The sequence below is a fragment of the Astyanax mexicanus genome, chromosome 8, assembly GCF_023375975.1.
Source record: "Astyanax mexicanus isolate ESR-SI-001 chromosome 8, AstMex3_surface, whole genome shotgun sequence".
Taxonomy (NCBI): domain Eukaryota; kingdom Metazoa; phylum Chordata; class Actinopteri; order Characiformes; family Acestrorhamphidae; genus Astyanax; species Astyanax mexicanus.
This window is the reverse complement of record NC_064415.1, coordinates 13,575,472-13,596,531: the sequence shown is the minus strand read 5'-3', so window position 1 is coordinate 13,596,531 and position 21,060 is coordinate 13,575,472. Positions and strand designations below refer to the sequence as shown.

General features: G+C 37.6%; 2 protein-coding genes across 7 annotated transcripts in view; both read right to left on the bottom strand.

The window, feature by feature from the left end:
* The window catches only part of LOC111194329 (kinesin light chain 1-like), a 71,736-nt gene that overhangs the window by 6,593 nt on the left and 44,083 nt on the right, over positions 1-21,060 (bottom strand). The gene's annotated exons all lie outside the window — the stretch shown is intronic.
* Positions 1-21,060, bottom strand: part of LOC111194328 (kinesin light chain 2) — a 74,358-nt gene that overhangs the window by 9,263 nt on the left and 44,035 nt on the right. For 2 of the 5 annotated variants that reach the window (XM_049483014.1, XM_049483015.1), the window contains exons 2-11: positions 7,601-7,862; positions 6,119-6,422; positions 5,535-5,751; positions 4,522-4,711; positions 4,229-4,402; positions 3,690-3,789; positions 2,918-2,967; positions 1,227-1,294; positions 702-810; positions 422-568 (exon numbers count right to left, since the gene is read on the bottom strand). In XM_049483014.1, coding sequence (XP_049338971.1) covers positions 422-568; positions 702-810; positions 1,227-1,294; positions 2,918-2,967; positions 3,690-3,789; positions 4,229-4,402; positions 4,522-4,711; positions 5,535-5,751; positions 6,119-6,422; positions 7,601-7,828 — 1,587 coding nt within the window. In that variant the 5' untranslated portion in view covers positions 7,829-7,862. Of the gene's footprint in view, positions 1-421; positions 569-701; positions 811-1,226; positions 1,295-2,917; positions 2,968-3,689; positions 3,790-4,228; positions 4,403-4,521; positions 4,712-5,534; positions 5,752-6,118; positions 6,423-7,600; positions 7,863-13,287; positions 13,388-15,535; positions 15,952-21,060 lie in introns of those variants that run through there. The other 3 variants (XM_049483013.1, XM_022678096.2, XM_049483016.1) reach the window with 3 other exon arrangements.

Genomic DNA, 21,060 nt, shown 5'->3' with positions numbered 1-21,060 from the left:
ATTAATCAGATCCTAAGTAAGTACATCATACTAAGTACATCAAAGTGAGCAGGGATGTCGCAATGTTTCCCTTCTAATGAGGAAGCTGGTGGAAGTGCCCAAGTAAACTCAACTGTAATACAAAAAAAAAAAAAAAAAAAAAGCTTAGCTGCTAACTGCAGCGCTAACGGGATGTAAATGCTGCCCAATAGCATTAGACTGAGGAACCCTCATCTCTGATGATGGTGAAAGAGCTAGCGTTGTGGTAATGCTAATGCTCTAGTGCACTGGATTTTAAGGCACACTGAGGATTTTTGGGGAAAATGAGAGAATTTTAAGTGCGCCTTATAAATAAGAAAAATACGGTAATCATTTTACCTTTAGAGTTACAACATAGACAATGCATGACCACTCAGAAACAATAAGAAAATAGCAGACCAACCCCATTCCATTCAGCCTCGTCTCCCTCATTATCCCCCCGTTGACCCCCAGGACCATTCAGACCGTCTCGATTCTGTCGTCTGTCTCCACCAGGGACACCATCTTTGAGCAGCTCAACTACTTTACTCTGGTTAATTGCATCAATGCCCTACAAAGACAAGGAGAAAACATGCAAGACATTTTTCATGTTTTCCCAAACAACAGACAAGAAATGATAGACAATTAACATCTGTTAATTTATTAACTGAATATTTCCCCAGCAAAAAGCTACACTGAATTACCTGTTTACGATTCTTTGTAGCACATTCCTCCAGAGTCTCAGCAGCCTCCAGCTTCCCCTGCCGGCGGTAAAGTGCCCCCAGGCTTTTCAGTGTGTTTGTGACTGTAGGGCTGCACACATCAGAGAGCGGAAGCATCAATGCACAAATCATCTAATACGTAACAAACAGCAAACAATGATCCTTTAAAGCATTATTATGTAGCAACTGCATCTTGAAATAGCAGCTTCAGAAATGTGTTGATACTTTACTGATCCTGATAGAAAGAATTGGGTCTCCATCACTGCCACACTGGGTGAGAAATTTGGTGGAGCTTCATGGGATCAGCCTTAGTAACTGAGCAACACTGTAAATTGTAATACTGTTCTACTGCCTCAGTTAAAATTATTATTTTTCTTTCACAGAAGCTGCATGTGCAAAGCTTTTTGTGAGAGGGCACTCAAAGCACTATTTGTATAAAAAAAGAAAAAAAAAAACTCTCTTATACTGCTGCTTTAATGTGGTTGGTTATGTTTGTGCTGCACTCACCTGTCCACTTTGCAGGCTTTGTACCAGCTGCCGTACTCGCCATAAGGACCAGAGTCTTTCTTCTTACCCTGTTTCAACAACAAAGAGTGTCATTTTCTAGATCAGTGGTTCTCAACTGGTCTCGGCCCAGGACCCAGATATAGATTAATACATTTCTTTAAACATACATATGCATGCAAAGTGAATTTAGGAGCAATTCTTTTAAGAAACTGAGAATGAACATGACAACTACATTCAGAAATATTTCACATCTCTGCATTTCAGAGTCATATTAGTAAGAAACTCCCTCTCTATCTTTTTTCCCCAATATAAAATACAAGTACAAAATCAAATGAGAATGATTTTTTTTATGTATTTATTTATTATTCTTCTTCTTTATCTTTGTCCGCAACCCACTTTTTGGGTTCCAACCCACCAGTTCAGAATCGCTGGTCTAGATTGCCTCTAATATGGGTTTCCAGCATAAAATTAAATTTTAGGGAACTGTAGATTAAACTGTTATTAGTATTGGGTTTATTATTGCCACTGTAGAATAAACTGTTATTGGTATTGGGTTTATTATTGCTACTGTAGAATAAACTTATTAGTATTGGGTTTATTATTGCCACTGTAGAATAAACTGTTATTGGTATTGGGTCAATTATTGCCACTGTAGAATAAACTGTTATTGGTATTGGGTTTATTATTGCCACTGTAGAATAAACTGTTATTAGTATTGGGTTTATTATTGCTACTGTAGAATAAACTGTTATTGGTATTGGGTTAATTATTGCCACTGTAGAATAAACTGTTATTAGTATTGGGTTAATTATTGCCACTGTAGAATAAACTGTTATTAGTATTGGGTTTATTATTGCTACTGTAGAATAAACTGTTATTAGTATTGGGTTTATTATTGCTACTGTAGAATAAACTGTTATTAGTATTGGGTTTATTATTGCTACTGTAGAATAAACTGATATTAGTATTGGGTTAATTATTGCCACTGTAGAATAAACTGTTATTAGTATTGGGTTAATTATTGCCACTGTAGAATAAACTGTTATTAGTATTGGGTTTATTATTGCTACTGTAGAATAAACTGTTATTAGTATTGGGTTTATTATTGCTACTGTAGAATAAACTGAAATTAGTATTGGGTTAATTATTGCTACTGTAGAATAAACTGATATTAGTATTGGGTTAATTATTGCCACTGTAGAATAAACTGTTATTAGTATTGGGTTTATTATTGCTACTGTAGAATAAACTGTTATTAGTATTGGGTTTATTATTGCCACTGTAGAATAAACTGTTATTAGTATTGGGTTTATTATTGCCACTGTAGAATAAACTGTTATTAGTATTGGGTTTATTATTGCCACTGTAGAATAAACTGTTATTGGTATTGGGTTTATTATTGCTACTGTAGAATAAACTGTTATTAGTATTGGGTTTATTATTGCTACTGTAGAATAAACTGTTATTAGTATTGGGTTTATTATTGCTACTGTAGAATAAACTGTTATTAGTATTGGGTTTATTATTGCCACTGTAGAATAAACTGTTATTAGTATTGGGTTTATTATTGCTACTGTAGAATAAACTGTTATTAGTATTGGGTTTATTATTGCTACTGTAGATTAAACTGTTATTAGTATTTGGTTAATTATTGACAGAAGCTGTCTGATGATGGATGGCTTTAAGCATACCTTGCTCTCTTCCCGCTCCTCAGCATGCATCCAGATGGGCTTGTTGTCATCTAGAAAAAAGAAAGGAACCATCAACAAATGTGCTCAGCTGTTCTTATTTACTTAAATTCAATCTACAGTCTATGAGTATAAACAAAGAACACTAGTAAACACAGTTATAGTAAGCTTTATAAATATTTGTATTCATAGGATTTAGTTCTGCCCTATACAATCTACTATAATGTTCTAACTAGGGATGCAACGATTAGTCTAAATAGTCATCAATGTAGATTAATTCAATTTGTCAACTACAAATTTCATTGTCAAACCAATCGTTAATTTCTGTTTCTGTAAGTACCGCATTACACAAATTGCTGGGGACAAAAGCACAATGGGAGATGGGTAAATGGCTCACTCACACTGTTTACACTCAACTCTTAAAGTGCCCAAACACAACAGATTACATATTTACTCACTGGCAGAATTCATCGCTGACTAATCGAAAAAAAGTATCATCAGATTAGTCGACTATCCTATAAAAATCATCAGTTGCAGCCCTACTTCTTACTATAATGAGCTTGTGTGAACACACATACTGTGTTACACATACATTGCTGTGAGGAAATGTTTGAGTGGCTTAAAGGTTTTGTGGCCAAAAGAATGTGTAAGCTTATCTGTTCTTTAAAGCAGGCAAGATTAGGCTAGATCCACATTCCTCCTACAACCATTTCCAAGAATGTCTTATACTGAGCTAATTCTACTGTAGCAGACATTGGAAAATGAGTATGCTCACTGTTAACAGATCCAAACTGTTTCTCATGTGCACGGGTCAGGATCTCCTTGTACAGAGCCTCTGCGTCCTTAAACTTCCCCTGTTTCAGGTAGCATGTCGCCTGAGAGAGACAAAGGGAGAAAACATGAGCATTGGCTTCAATTTTACAGCTTATAATGTCTGTATTTTTTACAAACAAATAATTTTCTGATATAATACAAGCATGTCTTTCATACTTGGCAAAAAATAAATCAAGGCTTAAAGCTCCAGGCCCAAAATCACTGGTACTGGTGCTCTAATACTATTCTGCACATTTTAGTGTTGACCCTGTGCCAAGACACCCATATAAAATCTAAAATTAAGAAAGATACGGATACAGTGGCATGGTTTCTTTTGATCAGGTGTGTTAAGAGCAGGAAAAGCACCACTGTATGCAGGTGGTGTTAAAACTCCAGGTTTCAATACAAATAAGGTTAAGGTCAACTCTCTAAGGGGATTAACTATTTGCCTTTGGCCAAACTCCTCTAATCTGCCTGAGAAAGTTCATGTTCTGCGCTCACCAGATTGTTCTTGGTCTTGGCCACATTAGGATCATCAGCCCCCAGCTTGCTCTCGTAGATCTCCAGGGCTCGGCGGTAGTAGTACTCCACTTCCTCGTATTTGCCCTGGTTCTGACACAGCAGGGCCAGGTTATTCAGCTGCTTAGCCACATCTGGATGGTACTTCCCCAGAACCTGCCGAACACACAAACATACATATTGTATTTATATTCCTTAGCTGGAATACATATTATTAAGTCAATTTAGCTAATCTAACAAAGCACTGTAGTTTTTCTTAACAAATTCCCCAGTACCTTCTCTCTGATCTCCAGTGCTCTCTTGCAAAGAGGTTCAGCCTCCTTGTATTTACCACGTTTGCCATAAAGCACAGCCAGGTTGTTGAGGGTTGCAGCCACAGCAGGGTGGTCCTTACCAAGTGTCTTCTCCCGGATAGCCAAGGCATCATTCAGCAGGTGAGCTGCCTCTTTGTACTTATTCTGATCCCTACAGAAAAAAAAGTATGGATGTAATAATTCAGAATAACACACGGTTGTATATTTTGTACAACAGCTGAGCAATGTGTACAATGAGCGTTAATCAATTTTGCCCCTGCACTTTTTTCAGAAAACTACTAAAAAGCCTCTACTTTCAGTAAAGCATTTACTCAGACTCACTCAGAACTACACGTGGAAATCACAGGGCATCTTACGATATGTTATCATGAACGTTGCCAGATACCACAATACTGTGATTCTACAACTATCCCCCCTCTGCTGTATGAAGAGGGTAAAATAACGATATGATATCTGAATTTTGTCCCACCTCTAAAACAAGGTCAGTTACAGGGTATCGCAAATCCAGTGCAGGAGAGAGAAACAAAAATTAGAATAATAAAATTATTATTTAACTTAAAGATGATGTGCGTACGTTTTGGGATTAGGCCCTCTCTGGTGAGAATGCATAATTGCACTGAGCATGCGGAAAAAAATCGGGTCTGATGCAGTCTCCTTTCAGAGCGGATAAATCCGATTCCAGGTTATGTTTAGTCAGAGAGAAAGAGAGACAGAGACTGTGCTCAGTCACAAAGAACTACCACAAAAAGCGACCAGACACCCCAGTTTTTAGAATGAATATATTAGGCTTAGCAGGTATGGTTGTTCCAGCACACTGGTACCATTAAACACAACATTCTATCATTTAACAAAATAATTCAGACTGCCATTTTAATTTAATCTTATAACAAACAAAACATCAGTCAAAGCTTTTCAGTGAAAACTGCTACATTTTTAAATTTACCACCTGCAATGTTCTTCAATAGTGCACAAACCTGTAGACGAGGGCAAGAATGTTGAGCATTGTAGCAACATCTGGGTGGTCATGGCCGGAGGTTTTCTCCAGGTCTTCCAGAGCCTGCTTACAAAGCGGCACAGCTACCTCATACCGGCCTTGAGAGGCATACTGAATAACCAGGTTGTGTAGAGTTCTGAGCCGGGCTGGGATCTCATAACCTCCCTGCTGCGCTGCCACTTCACCACTAGGCTGGGCTGGAAAAGCAAAAGAGCAGAAAACAGCTTCAAAACCACAGTAACCAACTAGTCACAGCGTGATAACTTTGATATAAGTGCATTATTTTGAGAATGCTTTACTTACTTCACTGACTTACTTTCAAGTAAATATTTTTATTTATTATTTATTGAAATGTAGGACTTTATGATCTGCATTCCAACATTGTATAAAAAGTTCACCCACACATTGTAGGTAAGCCATGTTGAAAATTGAGACTTCATGCATAAAAGAATTGTTCAATCATGTGTAAATCACTATTACAGTCACACATTTTTCTCAATTTAAAGAAAGGTTTTGATAAATACAAAAAGGTCTACAGGGAACAGACCAGTCCCTCATTCTTACCTGGTCCCTGGTCATCGTCGTTGGGGAACAGGTCGTCCAGGTTGTCCTTCTCCTTCTCTCCAGGCTTCTCCTCAGAGGGTGAGGCGTCGTCATCAAACTTACGGATCTGGTTCATGAACTCCAGGTGCTTCTTCTCCTCCTCCAGCTGAGCCACGTTCTGCTCGCTCTTCTGCAGCTTGTGTTGAGTGTTGGCCAGCTCGTCCCGCAGCCACTGGTTCTCCTGGCACAGCCTCCTCACCTGCGCCCGCAGCTTCTGCTTCTCCGACTCCACAGCACTCAGGTGCCCAGACAGGGCAATGATCACCTGCGGGGCACAGATACACTGGGTTTTAATTCACACAGCTCATGAAAAGTAACTGTGTATGAGACAAAATGAGAGATTTTGTAGAACTGAGGAAATATGATTGTTTTTTCCGATCCAATATTTCTATTTCTGTGAGTCAGTGACTCATTAGTTGGGCTCTGTTTTTCCAAGAAAAGTGATGATGTGATACATATCAAGATACAGGCGTTACAATCCAATATATTGCAATATACTGTGGTTAGCGGCGTGCCATATTGTATTGTACGCAATAATATATCGAATGCCAACATTTTTCAATATCGTGAACGATATTATACCCTGAAATATCGTGCCATATCACCCACCTCTAATTATCACATCAGGGTACTAAATTTTTTTGCTGTTTTAAGCAAAAAAATAATAATAAATCTAAATTCACACTGTTCTCATTTCCCCTTAAATATCAACTAGAGACAGATTATATCTTTCCAGTATAATTTATTTTACTTTAATCCTGGATATATGGAGTGCATTATTAGTATCATGAATTCTCGATCACTGACGTTTGTAACAATTCTGATGAAATTTTTGCGTCGATATCATTTTGTGTGCAAAAATAAAATGTTTTATTTTGCTGCAGTAGTGTATTCTTTAAATATTTTTTTCAATTCAGTGTTTTGCCAAGAGTATCGTTATCACGAAAATAACAAGAAATATTGTGATATTATTTTAGGGCCATCCTGTGGTGATCCTGTGACACTTTACGAATACATTTTAATATTTAAAGAAAAAAAATTGAAAAGCACACCAACTTAGATGTAAAATATGTGCAAAAAGGAAAAAAAAAGTTAACTGGTATTCCAATCAGAACGGTGGGACGTGGGGTTCTAGAGTACATCACTGTACAATATTTTAATTCCAAGTTTTTCCAAATTGATAAAGTGCTGATAAACATAGAGATACTTTATGAGGTCATAAGTTTGAAGATGTAGCCTAATAACCAGCATGAAAACAATAAATCATTCAAACCTGTAAATCCTCAATAGAACATGATCAAAATGAATCATGAAACGAGCAAAAAAATGTTGGACTCATGTCCTCACAAGTATGAGCAAATATGAAAGTTTAAAATATGATCACCACCCACTGGAACTTAGTATTACTAAATGTGTCTAAATGTGTGGCAGCTGTGCGATTACCTGTGCCTCACCAAGGCCCAGCTCGATGGCCTCCAGGCTCTTGCGGAGCACGCCCGATTTCTCCTGGGCGGCAGGGGGCTGGGCACAGTCCAGCAGGGAGTTGAGGAGTTGTGCATGTTCTCCTCGAAGCGTCTCCAGACCCTGCATCACTGCCTTTGTGTTGAGCACAATCTCATCCTGAGTGAGCCTCTCCAGAGCCTCCTCCCGTGGATATACCATGGTGGACATTGTCTGGATACAGTCAGCGCTCAGTCACACACAGCTGAGAGAACAGGGAGAAAACAGAGAGAAGAAAGTTCTTTATTGGAGCATAATAGCATAAAGCAGATTATTTTATTAGTGTTTATTTGTATGTGTATTTAAAGGCTATTCACTAAAGCCAAACAGTCAAGGCTGCTCATTTCGCTTCACAGCTCCTCTGCAAACCAAAGCAGTTTTGTTGCACAGAGCATGCAGAAGAATCATTTTAAAATGCAGTCTTCTTTCAGAGGGGATGAATCTGATTCCAGGTTATGTTCAGTCAGAGAAAGAGCATGCTCAGTCAGAAATTCACTTCAGCTACAACCTTTGGGATTGAGCTACTGAGGTCTAAGTTTCCCCTTCTGAAGTCTCCAATGCTCCACTAGCCGCTCGCGTTCAGTAAAACTGAGCCGGATCCTCTTTTAGAGGCTGTACGTGTGTTTCAAGTACATAAAGACGCGTGACGTGGCCAGAAGAACTCCAGAAAAGCGACCAGGCACCCCAGTTTTTAGAATAAATATATTAGGCTTAGCAGGGATGGTCGTTGAAGCACAATGGTACCATTAAACACAATACTTTGTCCCCTCTGCACTTAGAAATGCCACTTTAGAAACAAAATAATACAGACTGCCACTCTAAAAATGAGAACTACAACATTATCTATTACATTTTTAGTCAATGAATGAAAACTAAATGACAATGTGACAATGTGAATAATAAATGACTACTGACAAATACAAGACAAGATCTTCTTGTGACCTGATGCCACTTACTCTCAAAACAATGATCTCAGACATTACATTTGCCAAATTATGGTTGAATCAATACACAAATTACAGTCATTATTTTTTTGATAGAGCGTATTTCATAGAAATAGAAAGAACGGCTGCAACAGACAAAAAAAGACAATAAGGAGTCGTCTGTAAACAGCTGTGTAAAGTGTGAAGAGATATGATGCCTGTAGGTATTTTAATAAAGTCTTGAAACCTAGAAGGGGCAAATTGCAAATATCCACTAAATATCTAATATTAAACTAAAAAAATGTTATGAGCTCAAACAATGTGCAATAAAAAAAAAAAAATCACAGGAAAAACACAATCCTTAAGAGACATACAAACAAATGCCACGCTAAAACATACATAAAAGGTAGGCTAATGTTGTTGTCTTTAAATGAAAGGCAAGTTGTCAACATAAAGTATATTAATGTTTGAACAATGCTAAACAATTTAGCTAGATTTGTTTCATTTTGCTTAGTGTCATATATTAACAATAAGAGGCACGCCTTTGTGTAATCCATAATCATTAGTATAGCAACTCCCACAGCCTTTGCTGCATTTTAAATACATCAGAATTATTTATATTTCCATACTAATGGGCTCAACAGAAACAAACAGGCAACTAGGGGCTATGTATGAACAAGAGATCCCTTGGGGAACATTTCTAAAAAAAAAAAAAATGAACACAAAGACTGACTCTTTAACCAGCCATCATGAAATTCTGAGGCCATACGCATCAGGCCTGAGAGTGGGCGTGCCAATCTTAGATTTAATCATATTTAATGTAAAACATCAGATTGACTGATTCCAGATCTGCGCTTTCATGCTGTGAAACATCATTACTGAACGGCAGAGGCGCTCCATTAGTGGCCTAGCTACATTACCATCCATCTCTCCTGACCGTTATTGCCCTTGAGTGCTAACAGCTCCTCTTCAGGACACCTAAAAAGCCACTCAGCAGATCTCTGACCTCTTGGTCAGCACTGAGCATGCTGCATGGACGCGCTGGAGCACAACGTGGCCTGACCCTGGATACCTGAGCCTATCTATTACACAACAACGCTTGAGAAGGACTTGGTGTTGCTCCATCAGTTCTGGTGGTTAAAATTTAAAAATAGGACTTATCAACTGTTAAACTTCAAGATTATAACAAAACTGCAAATGGACAATTCAAGGATCAGTCATCAGATTCAATACAGTATCCCCCTGATTGCACATCTGCATCTGGTACAATCTCAGTCCAGGGCTGCATCTAATGATTATTTTGGCAGTCAACTAATCTGATGATTATTTTTTCGATTAGTCAGCGATTATTTCTGCCATGTTCTCGATCTCCAAAAAAGACAAATCTGAACATGAGATTTAAAAGGCATTTAAATGTCTAGATGTTGTTTAAATGTGGAAAGTAGTGATATTTAGTGTGTAAATATTTATTCTGTTCTCTTTGGGCACTTTTGGAGACACAGACTAAGTTGAATGTAAACTGTGTGAGTGAGCCATTCACCCATCTCCCATTGTGTTTCTGTCCCCAGCACTTTGTGTAATGCAATACTGTAACAAATTAAAGATTAGTTGACAATGCAATTTGTAGTCAACAAATTTAATTCATTGACATTATCGTTTAAATCGTCTAATCGTTGCAGCCCTACATTCTACCTGATAAAACTCTTTTAGAGTACACAGTCAGTATATTCATTCCACATACCACACATATGAGAATTAATGCTGGGTGATATAACCATCTTTGAAGATCTTTCCAAGAGCCTTTTCTTTTCATTTACATTTTTCATTACTCAAATGGTTGGGGGTCTGTAATTTCTTTCCTCTTGCCTTCCACACCTCAATGCTCCTATTAATTTGCATTGGACACTTTTATTTCCTCCACAGTGTCTGTTTTATACCAGTCCCCCGAAGTGAGATACACAACAAATGATGAAAGAGAATGTGCTTGCATAACCCTTTTCTCTGGAACAGCAGTGAGGTGTCTCCCCACACTACCCTGCTTGCATTTATCTGGGAAAGCGTGTGATCCAAGAATGGGAAATTTGGGAGTGATCATCACTGCTGTGACTGGTTAGCTGGCTGCCAAACATGATGCCATAGGTACTTTCACTTTCTTTAATTTTGCAAGCAGCAATCTTACAAAGACAAATTCTACGGAAGTGAAGTCTATACATGTTGCCAAGATACAGTAAAACTGTAAATAATAAACTAGAATAATATATTCTTCACAACAATGGACTGAAATAGAAAACAGTACTGGCAATATGTCATCCTGGAATCATACGTAAAATTGCATTAATCTTTCTCATGAACCATCCCATGAATTTAGACTTTTACAACTTTGAAATAAATTGTATACAAATCAAAATGTTCGTAACATAATCGAGAGTTCTGTAGTAACAAGAATTACATTAAAGCCCTCTAGTTTGCAGCTCTATGCATATTACTAATTATAATTTGTTGTGTGTCATTTTCAATGAAAGAAGACAACATCCTAAAGAAGCTGAGACCCAACACTGAGTTAATATTTAAAAGGGATGGTGGAGTGACAGCTGCTTTGTTATCTACCAAAGACAAAGAGCAGTCCACAACACGGCACACGAAAAAGTAGGACAATGGGAAATGAGTTAGCTGGTTTCTAGGGTGCATCACTGACCTCATTTTAGTGTAAACAATGGAAAAACAAATCTTATCATAAATGTTATTGTTCTTCTGTGTTTATATGAAGTAGTATGTGAAATTTAATGCCTGACTGTCTGTTTATACAATGTAGATTAATGTTTAATGTATTTTCTATTAATATTAAAACGTGCACAGTAAAATTAAATGCTTCTTTTTGATATCGCATCTCTGTCCCCTGGAGCAGAGAAGGCCTTGCTGAAGAGCCCAACAGTGGCAAATTTCTTCACCCTACGTTCTGTGATCCATAACTCAGTGCTCTAACCAATGAGCCACCTCTGTCCTCAGAAAATATTAAGAAATAGACTGAAAACTGTCATAAAGCAGGACTGGACCTGGAAATGTTTCATAATCTGGGGCCTCATGTACTAAAGGTGCGTACGCACAAAAACATTGTGTACGCCATATTTCACGCTCACAGCCAGATGTACTAAATGTGACTTGAACGTGAGAAAGTGCGTTCCCCCACGGCACTTTTGTTTCGGGCGTACGCATGTTTATTTTTTTTGTACGTTTGTATTGTTTTTTTGTCATTTGGCGACACTTAGAGGCGATGCATTGAAATTACAACTATTAAGATATCCTTTAGGCACACATTGTAGTAATAAGCCATTAATGGGTAAAATAAAGTAAATTAATCAGACAGTTTCATTGGCTTACAGAAATAATCGTTCAACGTGTTTCCACTTAGCCTAGATTGTATAAACATGGATAAAAGTGCGTGCTGGAGTTGTTGGAGATGGCAGCGTTGCATTATTGGAAAATATTGCTAATAATTGCTAATTTTCCGTGACCATTATGTTTTTTTTATAAGCCGTTGGTTTCCAAGAGCATAAGAGGATAAGAAAACAAGTTGAGTGCGTGACGGGCGGCTTCTTGGTGAGCAACTGATTTAAAGCATTTAAATGAAACAATTTAATATGCATCTTAGAATAATACATTTAAACTTGGGTAATTATTAGTTATTACGCTATGCGTCTTGCGACACTTTTCTTTCTTGACTTGCATATTCTACTCTAGCATATTATTATTATTATTATTATTATTATTATTATTATTATCATCATAACATTATACTCTGCGTAATTGAGGGAGGAGTCGTAGCAGGTGTGATGTTTTCGTGCGCTTGATTTCAAGTTGATTGTGAAGAACTAAGAGAAAGTACGTGGGATTCTGCCTACGCACGGTTTGATAAATCCGGATTTTTTTGTGCGTACGGAACTTTTCAGGTCTCAGCGTACGGAACATTTTAGTAGGAAGTCCACGCAAGTCTTAGTACATGAGGTCCCTGGTCCCTGGATGACGGAAAGCTCAGAAATCAGCCTCTTGCAGTCTAAAATTCAACGTTCATGCACCAGGTGGCGCACACTTAAAACCTCCTCCACCTCCACCACCCCCCACCCCGTGTATTATTCACTGCAATGCAGCAGAGGAGGAAGCCTGTTACTTCCATCAGATGGAGCAGGATGCTGAACTGAGCACCAAACATGCACCACACTACTTTACTTTAAGTGTCCCATAGACTATCTGTGCAGGCTCCAGCATATTTCTCTATCTGATCATATTTTACTAAGACCTAATTAAAGGATGAGTGTATGGATGTGTAGAATTAGATTTAGGATCAATCAAGGTGACCGACAGGACATCACAGGGGCGCCATTCAGCAAAACACTGGACTTTACAAGACTTAATTTGGCTTTTTGTTGGAATTTTCCGTTCCACCTTAAATTTTGCAGTAGTTATACGTTGGCCCCGTGGAGCTTCATAATGTAACCATGCTTGTTTTTTTTTAAGGTAGAACGGGAACAAAACGAAAATCTATTAAAATTGTAGCTAAATAACAAATTCAAGCCAAATAATCTCAAAGAAAAGTAAAGTAAGATAAAGATAAAGAACACGTTATAAAACAGTCCAAAAGCAGACTTCAATCAATACACGTGAATGGCGCATCACGAATTCAACAAAATAGCTCAAATAAACAGCACAAACCTTCACGTAGTCTCTGTTCTGGTTTAATTTAAAGAACTAAAATCCATCCAGCTCCAGATTATACAGACTGAGACTGCTGACATCGCATTCAAACAAGAGGAAAGACCCTTTCAAGCTCGTGTTTTTAGCCTAAATGCTAACCTAGCGCTAGACTTCGTCACTGTAGCTGGACAAAGCCTGGCCTGTGTTCTGCCCAGTTGCGCTACACATCTATATGTGCTACCCAGGCGTTCTGCGCATGCGCTGACCCATCGTTTTAAAGAGTTGTATGTGATGATTCTGTTTTTCTTTGGTGTATTATATACAATATGAGCTTAGTACAAACATTGCTTGAGATACTAATAAGTCGTTATTTAGATCCTATGAAGTCATTATTTTGATATACTAGGTCATTTTTCTGAAATCCTATAAAATCATTGATTTGAGATACTGTCATTATTTTGAGATCCAATGAAGTCATTATTTTGAGATCCTATGAAGTCATTATTTTGAGATCCTATGAAGTCATTATTTTGTGATCCTATGAAGTCATTATTTTGAGATCCTATGAAGTCATTATTTTGAGATCCTATGAAGTCATTTTGAAATCCTATGAAGTCATTATTCTGAGATCCTATGAAGTCATTATTTTGAGATCCTATGAAGTCATTATTTTGAGATCCTATGAAGTCATTCTGAAATCCTATGAAGTCATTATTCTGAGATCCTATGAAGTCATTATTTTGAGATACCAGGGGCCTCATGTACTAAAGGTGCGTACGCACAAAAACATTGCGTACGCCATATTTCACGCTCACGGTCTGATGTACTAAATTTGACTTGAACGTGTGAAAGTGCGTTCCCCCACGGAAGTTTTGTTTTGGGCGTACGCCTTTTTTTTGTGCGTATGTATTGTGTTTTTGTCATTTGGCGACACTTAGAGGCGATGCATTGAAATTACAACTATTAAGATATCCTTTATGCACACATTGAAGTAAGCATTATTGGGTAAAATAAAGTAAATTAATCAGACAGTTTCATTGTCTTACAGAAATAATCGTTTAACGTGTTTCCACTTAGCCTAGATCAGGTTTGCGCTGGAGTTGTTGGAGATGCAGCGTTGGCATTACTGGAAAATACTGCTAATGGCCGAATTCATTGAGCGCGCATTTTCCGTGACCATTATGTTTTTTTGGCCCATGATGATGACTGGCTTATAAGCAGTTTTAGATTTCCAAGAGCATAAGAAAACAAGCTGAGTGCGTGACGTGTGTCTTTTTGGTAGGCAACTCATTTAAAGCATTTAAATGAAAGCATTTATCTTAGAATAATAAAACTTAAAACATGGGTAATTATACGCTATGCGTATATAATATTATTATTATTATTGTTATTATTATTATTAATAATAATAATAACAATAATAATAATAATAATATAACATTATACTCTGCGTAATTGAGGGAGGAGTCGTGGCAAGTGTGATGCTTTCGTGCATTTGCGCTTGATTTCAAGTTGATTGTGATGTACTAAGAGAAAGTACGTGGAATTCTGCCTACGCACGGTTTGATAAATCCGGATTTTTTTGTGCGTACGGAACTTTTCAGATCTGAGCGTACGGAACATTTTAGTAGGAAGTCCACGCAAGTCTTAGTACATGAGGCCCCTGGTCGTTATTTCACGAATGCACGAAAGCAACTTTACATAAAGGAAATAAAACCTTCATTTTCAATGGAAGTCTATATGGAATTTATTTAGGATAATTTTAGAGAATTTCTATTGGTCCATTCATCAAGACATTATGACACAATGTAAGTTTGTGTTAAAATAAAAATCTACAAAAAAACTTTTATATTTTGAGATCTCATTATTTTGACATGCTATCATTATTTTTAAATACTTAGTTTTTATTTGAGATTTGAGTATTTTTAGTATCTCAATATTTACATATATATTTTAAGAGATTACCCACCTCCAGCTAGCTTGCGCGTTTTGACAGGGTGGCACAAATTGACAGAGCAGGTCAGATGCCCGGCTTTGTAGAGTTAGGTTAGCTAAGCTAGCTAACCTAGGTTTGCTATCTGCCAGCCAACCAGTCATCATTTAGCCACGAATTACCTAGATAATATAGAAAATCCCGAATACAGAAGGCTAAACATAGCAATAAGGGCATGAAAATATATTTAAGAACAGTAAATATGAAATGTTTGGCTACATGACCTAATAAATTGTGCGACAGTAACGTTAAACAGACATTTGTTTATCTTACCTTTTTCGCTGAAACACGGGTTCTGACGGAGTTCTGATCGTGTTCTATTGGGTTTTAGTAAAATATAAATCCTTTAAACCCGGGATTAAATATGTTTAAAGGTGAAACAGCCCAGATTCAGACTGAAGCATCGTACCCGTAGCTAAGCAGGCTAAACGTTAACAGCTAACGGACGCGCCGCTCGCTCGCCCGCTGCTGAAATGTATCCGGCTGTACGGCGCCGGTTATCCCTCTCTGAACACGGAGAAATACAGATCAGCTCGCTTCATCAGTCCGTCCGCCCATCCTCGCCCGTTCCCCGGGGTTATCCAGCGCTGGGTGGAGACGGTACCCGCTCCAGAAGCCTCTCCCCGCTGTGTGAGACACTGCCAGCCAGACCCGGGGCTCGCTGCTAGCTGCGGGCGTTTGTCTATATGCCTAATAACCAACCGCCAAGGACAGCCGACGGAGCATGCGCACCGTGGCTGTGCTCCAAATTACGCACTAGTGCCCTGGCTAGAAACGCTAAGCTTGTGTAATCGATGCAGTAACCAAGTACCCTTGTTAGGACACAAGCGCGCATATTAGAGCACAGCCAGCAGATATTTTACAATGTAACGGTTCATTTATGTGGGATATCAAGAACGGTCCGGTTATAATAATAATAATAATAATAATAATAATAATATTTTTTTATAGATTTTGTTTGCACCCTGCAGGCCTGGTAGGTTGGTACATCTCCGGGCATTAAACTCTCCATAACATTTTACACCAAAACCATGAATTGCTTTTTTTCCATTTCAATATAATGAAGAAATGTGTTTTTATCCTTTTCCAGTTTTCGAGTTTTCTATTGCTGCCACTCACAATCTGAATTTCAGGAAAAAAAATCAGATTTTTTCATTATTGCTTCTTGTAAAAAAAAAAATGGTACAGTCTATATTTGTAAATATCTGAAAATCGAGAGTGTTTGTTAAATTTTCCTAAATATCATATCTGAGGAGCAGCCACAAAAAAACCTAGAAAACTGTATGAAAAGCCCATTTACTTCACTTTACTAAATGCAAAAAAAAATGGTTTTACACCCAATTTCCTCTTTCCAAATTTGCCTAAACTGATAAACATTAAACTGACCATAAAAGCACTGCATTCCTACATTTAAATGAATAAATAAATAGACTTAGCTAGAACTTTAATGTGCTTCACCCTTTACACAATCACACACTTCACACAATGCTATTCTGTGGTGGATTCCAGCTTTAGAAACAAAGCTTGTTGAAGCTTTTTTTTAGGATATTGCTTTAAATAAAAGAAAGCTCCTCATAGTAATTCAGACATGCACACTTATTTTCGATAAATTTCGATAAATCCTGAAACTGCTCCTGTAGATGCAGATGTTCCTGTGGACATATGAAGAGAACACTGAAGGCGGAGAACAAATAAGGTGTGTTTATTTAAAAAAAATGAACACTTTCAGTTTATATCCCACACATTACCCCAAAGACAACTGAATCATGAAAAAGCAGTACTACAAAACATGTTGAATAAAAAAAAAAAAAACAATAAAAGAACTTCATATTACAAGCACTTCTTAAGATATGTACAAGCGTTGTTGATTCTTTATATAGGCAAAAGGCAAACGGCTAAGGACTGCTAAAACAAACAAGTGCATGTGCAAAAATACTCTTTTCATCCACAATCTCAGACTCTCCCTCTGTAACCACAGGCTTTTGTGCCAAATATGAAAGAGTGCTATTCTACCCCACCATCAGCTGTGCCTTGGGGTTTAGCTTTAGCCAAAATGCAGAGCCAAACACCAAAGCTTGTGGAATTCAAGAACAATGTTCTCTCTTTATTAACATAAAACTCCAATAGTGAGACCCTTAGAACGACCTGATTCACTAAAGCAACTGATATGTTAAAGTCAAGTTTTGGGATTATGAGAAATTTTACTTTTTATTAAGTCCTGACTGATATAGATATTGATTGATGGCTGGTAATATTTTTCTTTGACCTGCAGTTTAATCATTTTCTGTAAATACCTATGAATGTTTGGGTTGTGGCATGGCAGGATTCAAATTAGTTATATCCTAAAAACAGGGAAAATATATATTTTTAAGAAAAATATATGAACTAATTTATAGAAATGAAAATCATGTTTAAAGAATAGAAAAAAATTATGACAGACAAGAGTTGTGTGATATAATAAATAAATATAATATTGCGATATTTAAAGACATTTTTGATAGATTTTATCACAATGTTTTGACAGACAAAATACATCAACACAAGCAGATTCTTAAAAACTGCTTCTCAAATACTCTCTTATTCACAGCACATATCCATCATGTTGCCCACCTCTATAATATAACAGGGTCATATTTCATCTATTCATCTATTGTTTAATATCACCCGTTCCCAGCAGGGGTATATGATATGGACAAAAGTGTGATATGTGATAACTCTGTTGGAAATTGATGTGAAACAATGTGACTTAAGATCCTGAATAATTTAAGCTCATCAAAGGATTTTCATTAATAATCAGCAGGTTATAAATGTAGATAACTGATTATCTTCACTGCACCCCTGAAACAGATCAAGAGAGAAAAATGCTCCTTTCCCTCCGAGTTTCTTGTCTTATTGCGCATAAAACACGTTCACTCGAATTACAGAAATCGTGAGCACGAATTAAAGAACTCGTGAGCACGAATTACAGAAATCGTTCACTCGAATTACAGAAATCGTGAGCACGAATTAAAGAACTCGTGAGCACGAATTAAAGAAATCGTGAGCACGATTTGCAAATCGTTCACTCGAATTAAAGAAAACATGAGCACGAACTGCTATATCGTTCACTCGATTTAATAATTTTTTAAATCCATGGCCCCTCCCGGGCTCCGTATTATAATAATAGTGTAGCCTAAGGATATTAAAATTGCATTTTCTCTAATATTAACTAAAAAACCACTTGGGTCTGTGTGTGTGTGTGTGTTTTCTCACAGACCACTTCAGTTTCTGAATTAGTTTCTCTGATTTAGCTATTTACAGGTCTATGAATGTTGTTGTTTTATTCTATTCTATCTAACTACAGACAACATTTTTACCCAAATTCCAATTTTTTTTTTATTAAGAGATTTGCAGAAAATGAGAAATGGCTGAAATAACAAAAATGATACTGAGCTTTCAGACCTTAAATAATGCAAAGAATTAATATTAATAAACGACAATTGTTGTCCATATATTATTCAAGCGTAACATACACTGTTTTTTATATTATATACATATACATATATGAGCCCTTGCACCTAATGGGTGCCAGCTGCTTGTCAGGCAGTTCAGCTCCAATAGACGGCGTCAGTCGATGCGGCATCTATGCATGGCTGGATTACTGACCGGGCCAGTGGGGCCAGCCAGAGGCCGAAAACTTTTTGCGATGCCTATCAACATTTATGGTAGAATATATTTTTATTACAGAGGGCCCTCCATTTTAAGGATCCTCTGACTATTAGAGATTTGACCCCAGGGCCTCTTGGCGGCCCTAGCCATGCTTTTGGGGCTCCTAGCCATGCTTTTGGGCCCTTTTTGAGGCGTTGTGGCACTGCTCTGACTTCGACTTCTGGCTATTAGGGGTCCTAGGAAAGAGGGGGGCATATTTTTAGAGGGCCCTGGTTATGAGAGCCCCTACCAGGGGGACCTAGAGAAGAGCAGGGCATACCATTAGAGGGCCCTTGATCACGAGGGCTCCTGCTATGGGGCCCTTGACTTCCATAGAAGTCGTTTACCATGCCTCCTTGACTTTCTAGGGACCTAAAAATTCAGGCCCTTACTTAATGTTTATGAATTTGTATTGTTTCAAAATTATTATGTTCAATTTCTCTTAAGTGCAGAGACACAAATTAATCTAGCAATTTTGCAATTATTTAAATTTAAGACAAAATTGCTTGTCTGATGAATGCTATCTTTGACACCGATTAAATTGAGTGAATTTGGCCAAGGGTGTGATTTCACTTATGTGAATACAACAAGCCATTTGACTAGTTTCACGTTTCCCCTTTAATAAACAACAATAAAGAGATAATGAAACAGCAAGTGGTTTTGTTGTAGTAGCTGTGGCTGCGTGTGCGTGTAACCCTGATATTTTGTTTGAGGATTATTTATTGGAAAACATATTTTATTCAGCTTGTTATTCAATGACTATTCAATCACAGTTTGACATGACTTGACATGTTTCAAGGCAGTGTGAAGGGGTCTTGACAATAATTAAACTTGATTTAATATCATTAACACAGCATTTTTAATATACTCAAAACCTTTCCCCTGTCTCCCTATCCATGCCTCTCTCTCTCTCTCTCTCTCTCTCTCTCTCTCTCACTCTCTCAATTCAATTCAATTCAATTCAAGGTGCTTTATTGGCATGACAAATAGCACTACATTTGTGTTGCCAAAGCCTGAGTTATACAGATTTAACAGTAAAGTAAAAGTATAGAACTGATTCAGGGATTAACAATTTCTAGAATGTAGAACAGAACAGATTCTACATTTTAAAACAATGCAAAAATTAAATAAATATATAAAGATAAAATAGATAATAATAAATAAATAATAATAAAGCATAATATAATTAGTGAAAGAAGTAATGAGACAAATTAACTAAAATTGTTTGTGTGTGTGTGTGTGTGTGTGTGTATAGTGTGCGTGTGCATTTGCGTGTGTGTGTGTGTGTTAATGTGATATTTAGTATGATATGGTCACTCTCTGTCTCTCTCTCGGTGACAGGCTGTGATGTATTGGGCTGCAAGAGTGCAGCTCTCTCTTTTCTCTCCTAACAGATAGGGGAGTTTCTCTGGGTCTGTAAGGCGGGTAAACTGGGGGTGTTTATTACTGAATTTTTTGTAGAATTCTTTGCAAATCTCAGTGTATTTGGGGCATTCTGTCAGAAAGTGCAGCTCTGTCTCTGGTGTGTTTTGGTTGCACAGCTGGCATGTTCTGTTTTCCGGAGGCACCCAGGATCTCTTGTGCCGGCCGGAGTCTGTACCTGGTCAAGGTGGACCTCATTTTCAGATCAGTCACTGTGCTCAGGTACTCCCCCACAGTGTACTGTCTCTTTAGGGCCAAATAGCACTGCATCTTACTCTGGGTTTTAGTTTGAGTTACCCAATAATGCAGGTACGCTTCTCTCAGATTAGCTGTAACTTGGTTGGACCAGCTGAGTGAGGGGATTGTTGTCTTTGCTCAACTCTTGGTACTGCAGAGCTTTATAATGATGTGAGTGGGGGTCGCTGTGTTTCAGGTGTTTCCAGAATTTGATCGCCCGTTTCTGTATTTTTAAGAGGAGAGGATATTGGCCTAATTCTGCTCTGCATGCGTTGTTGGTGGTGTGTCGGTGCACCTTTAGAATGTTTTTACAGAATTCTGTATGCAGAGTCTCAAATGGGTGTTTGTCCCATTTTTCAAATTGTTGATTTGTAAGCGGACCCCACACTTCACTGCCATAAAGGGCGATGGGTTCAATTACAGATTCAAATATTTTAATCCATATTCTGATT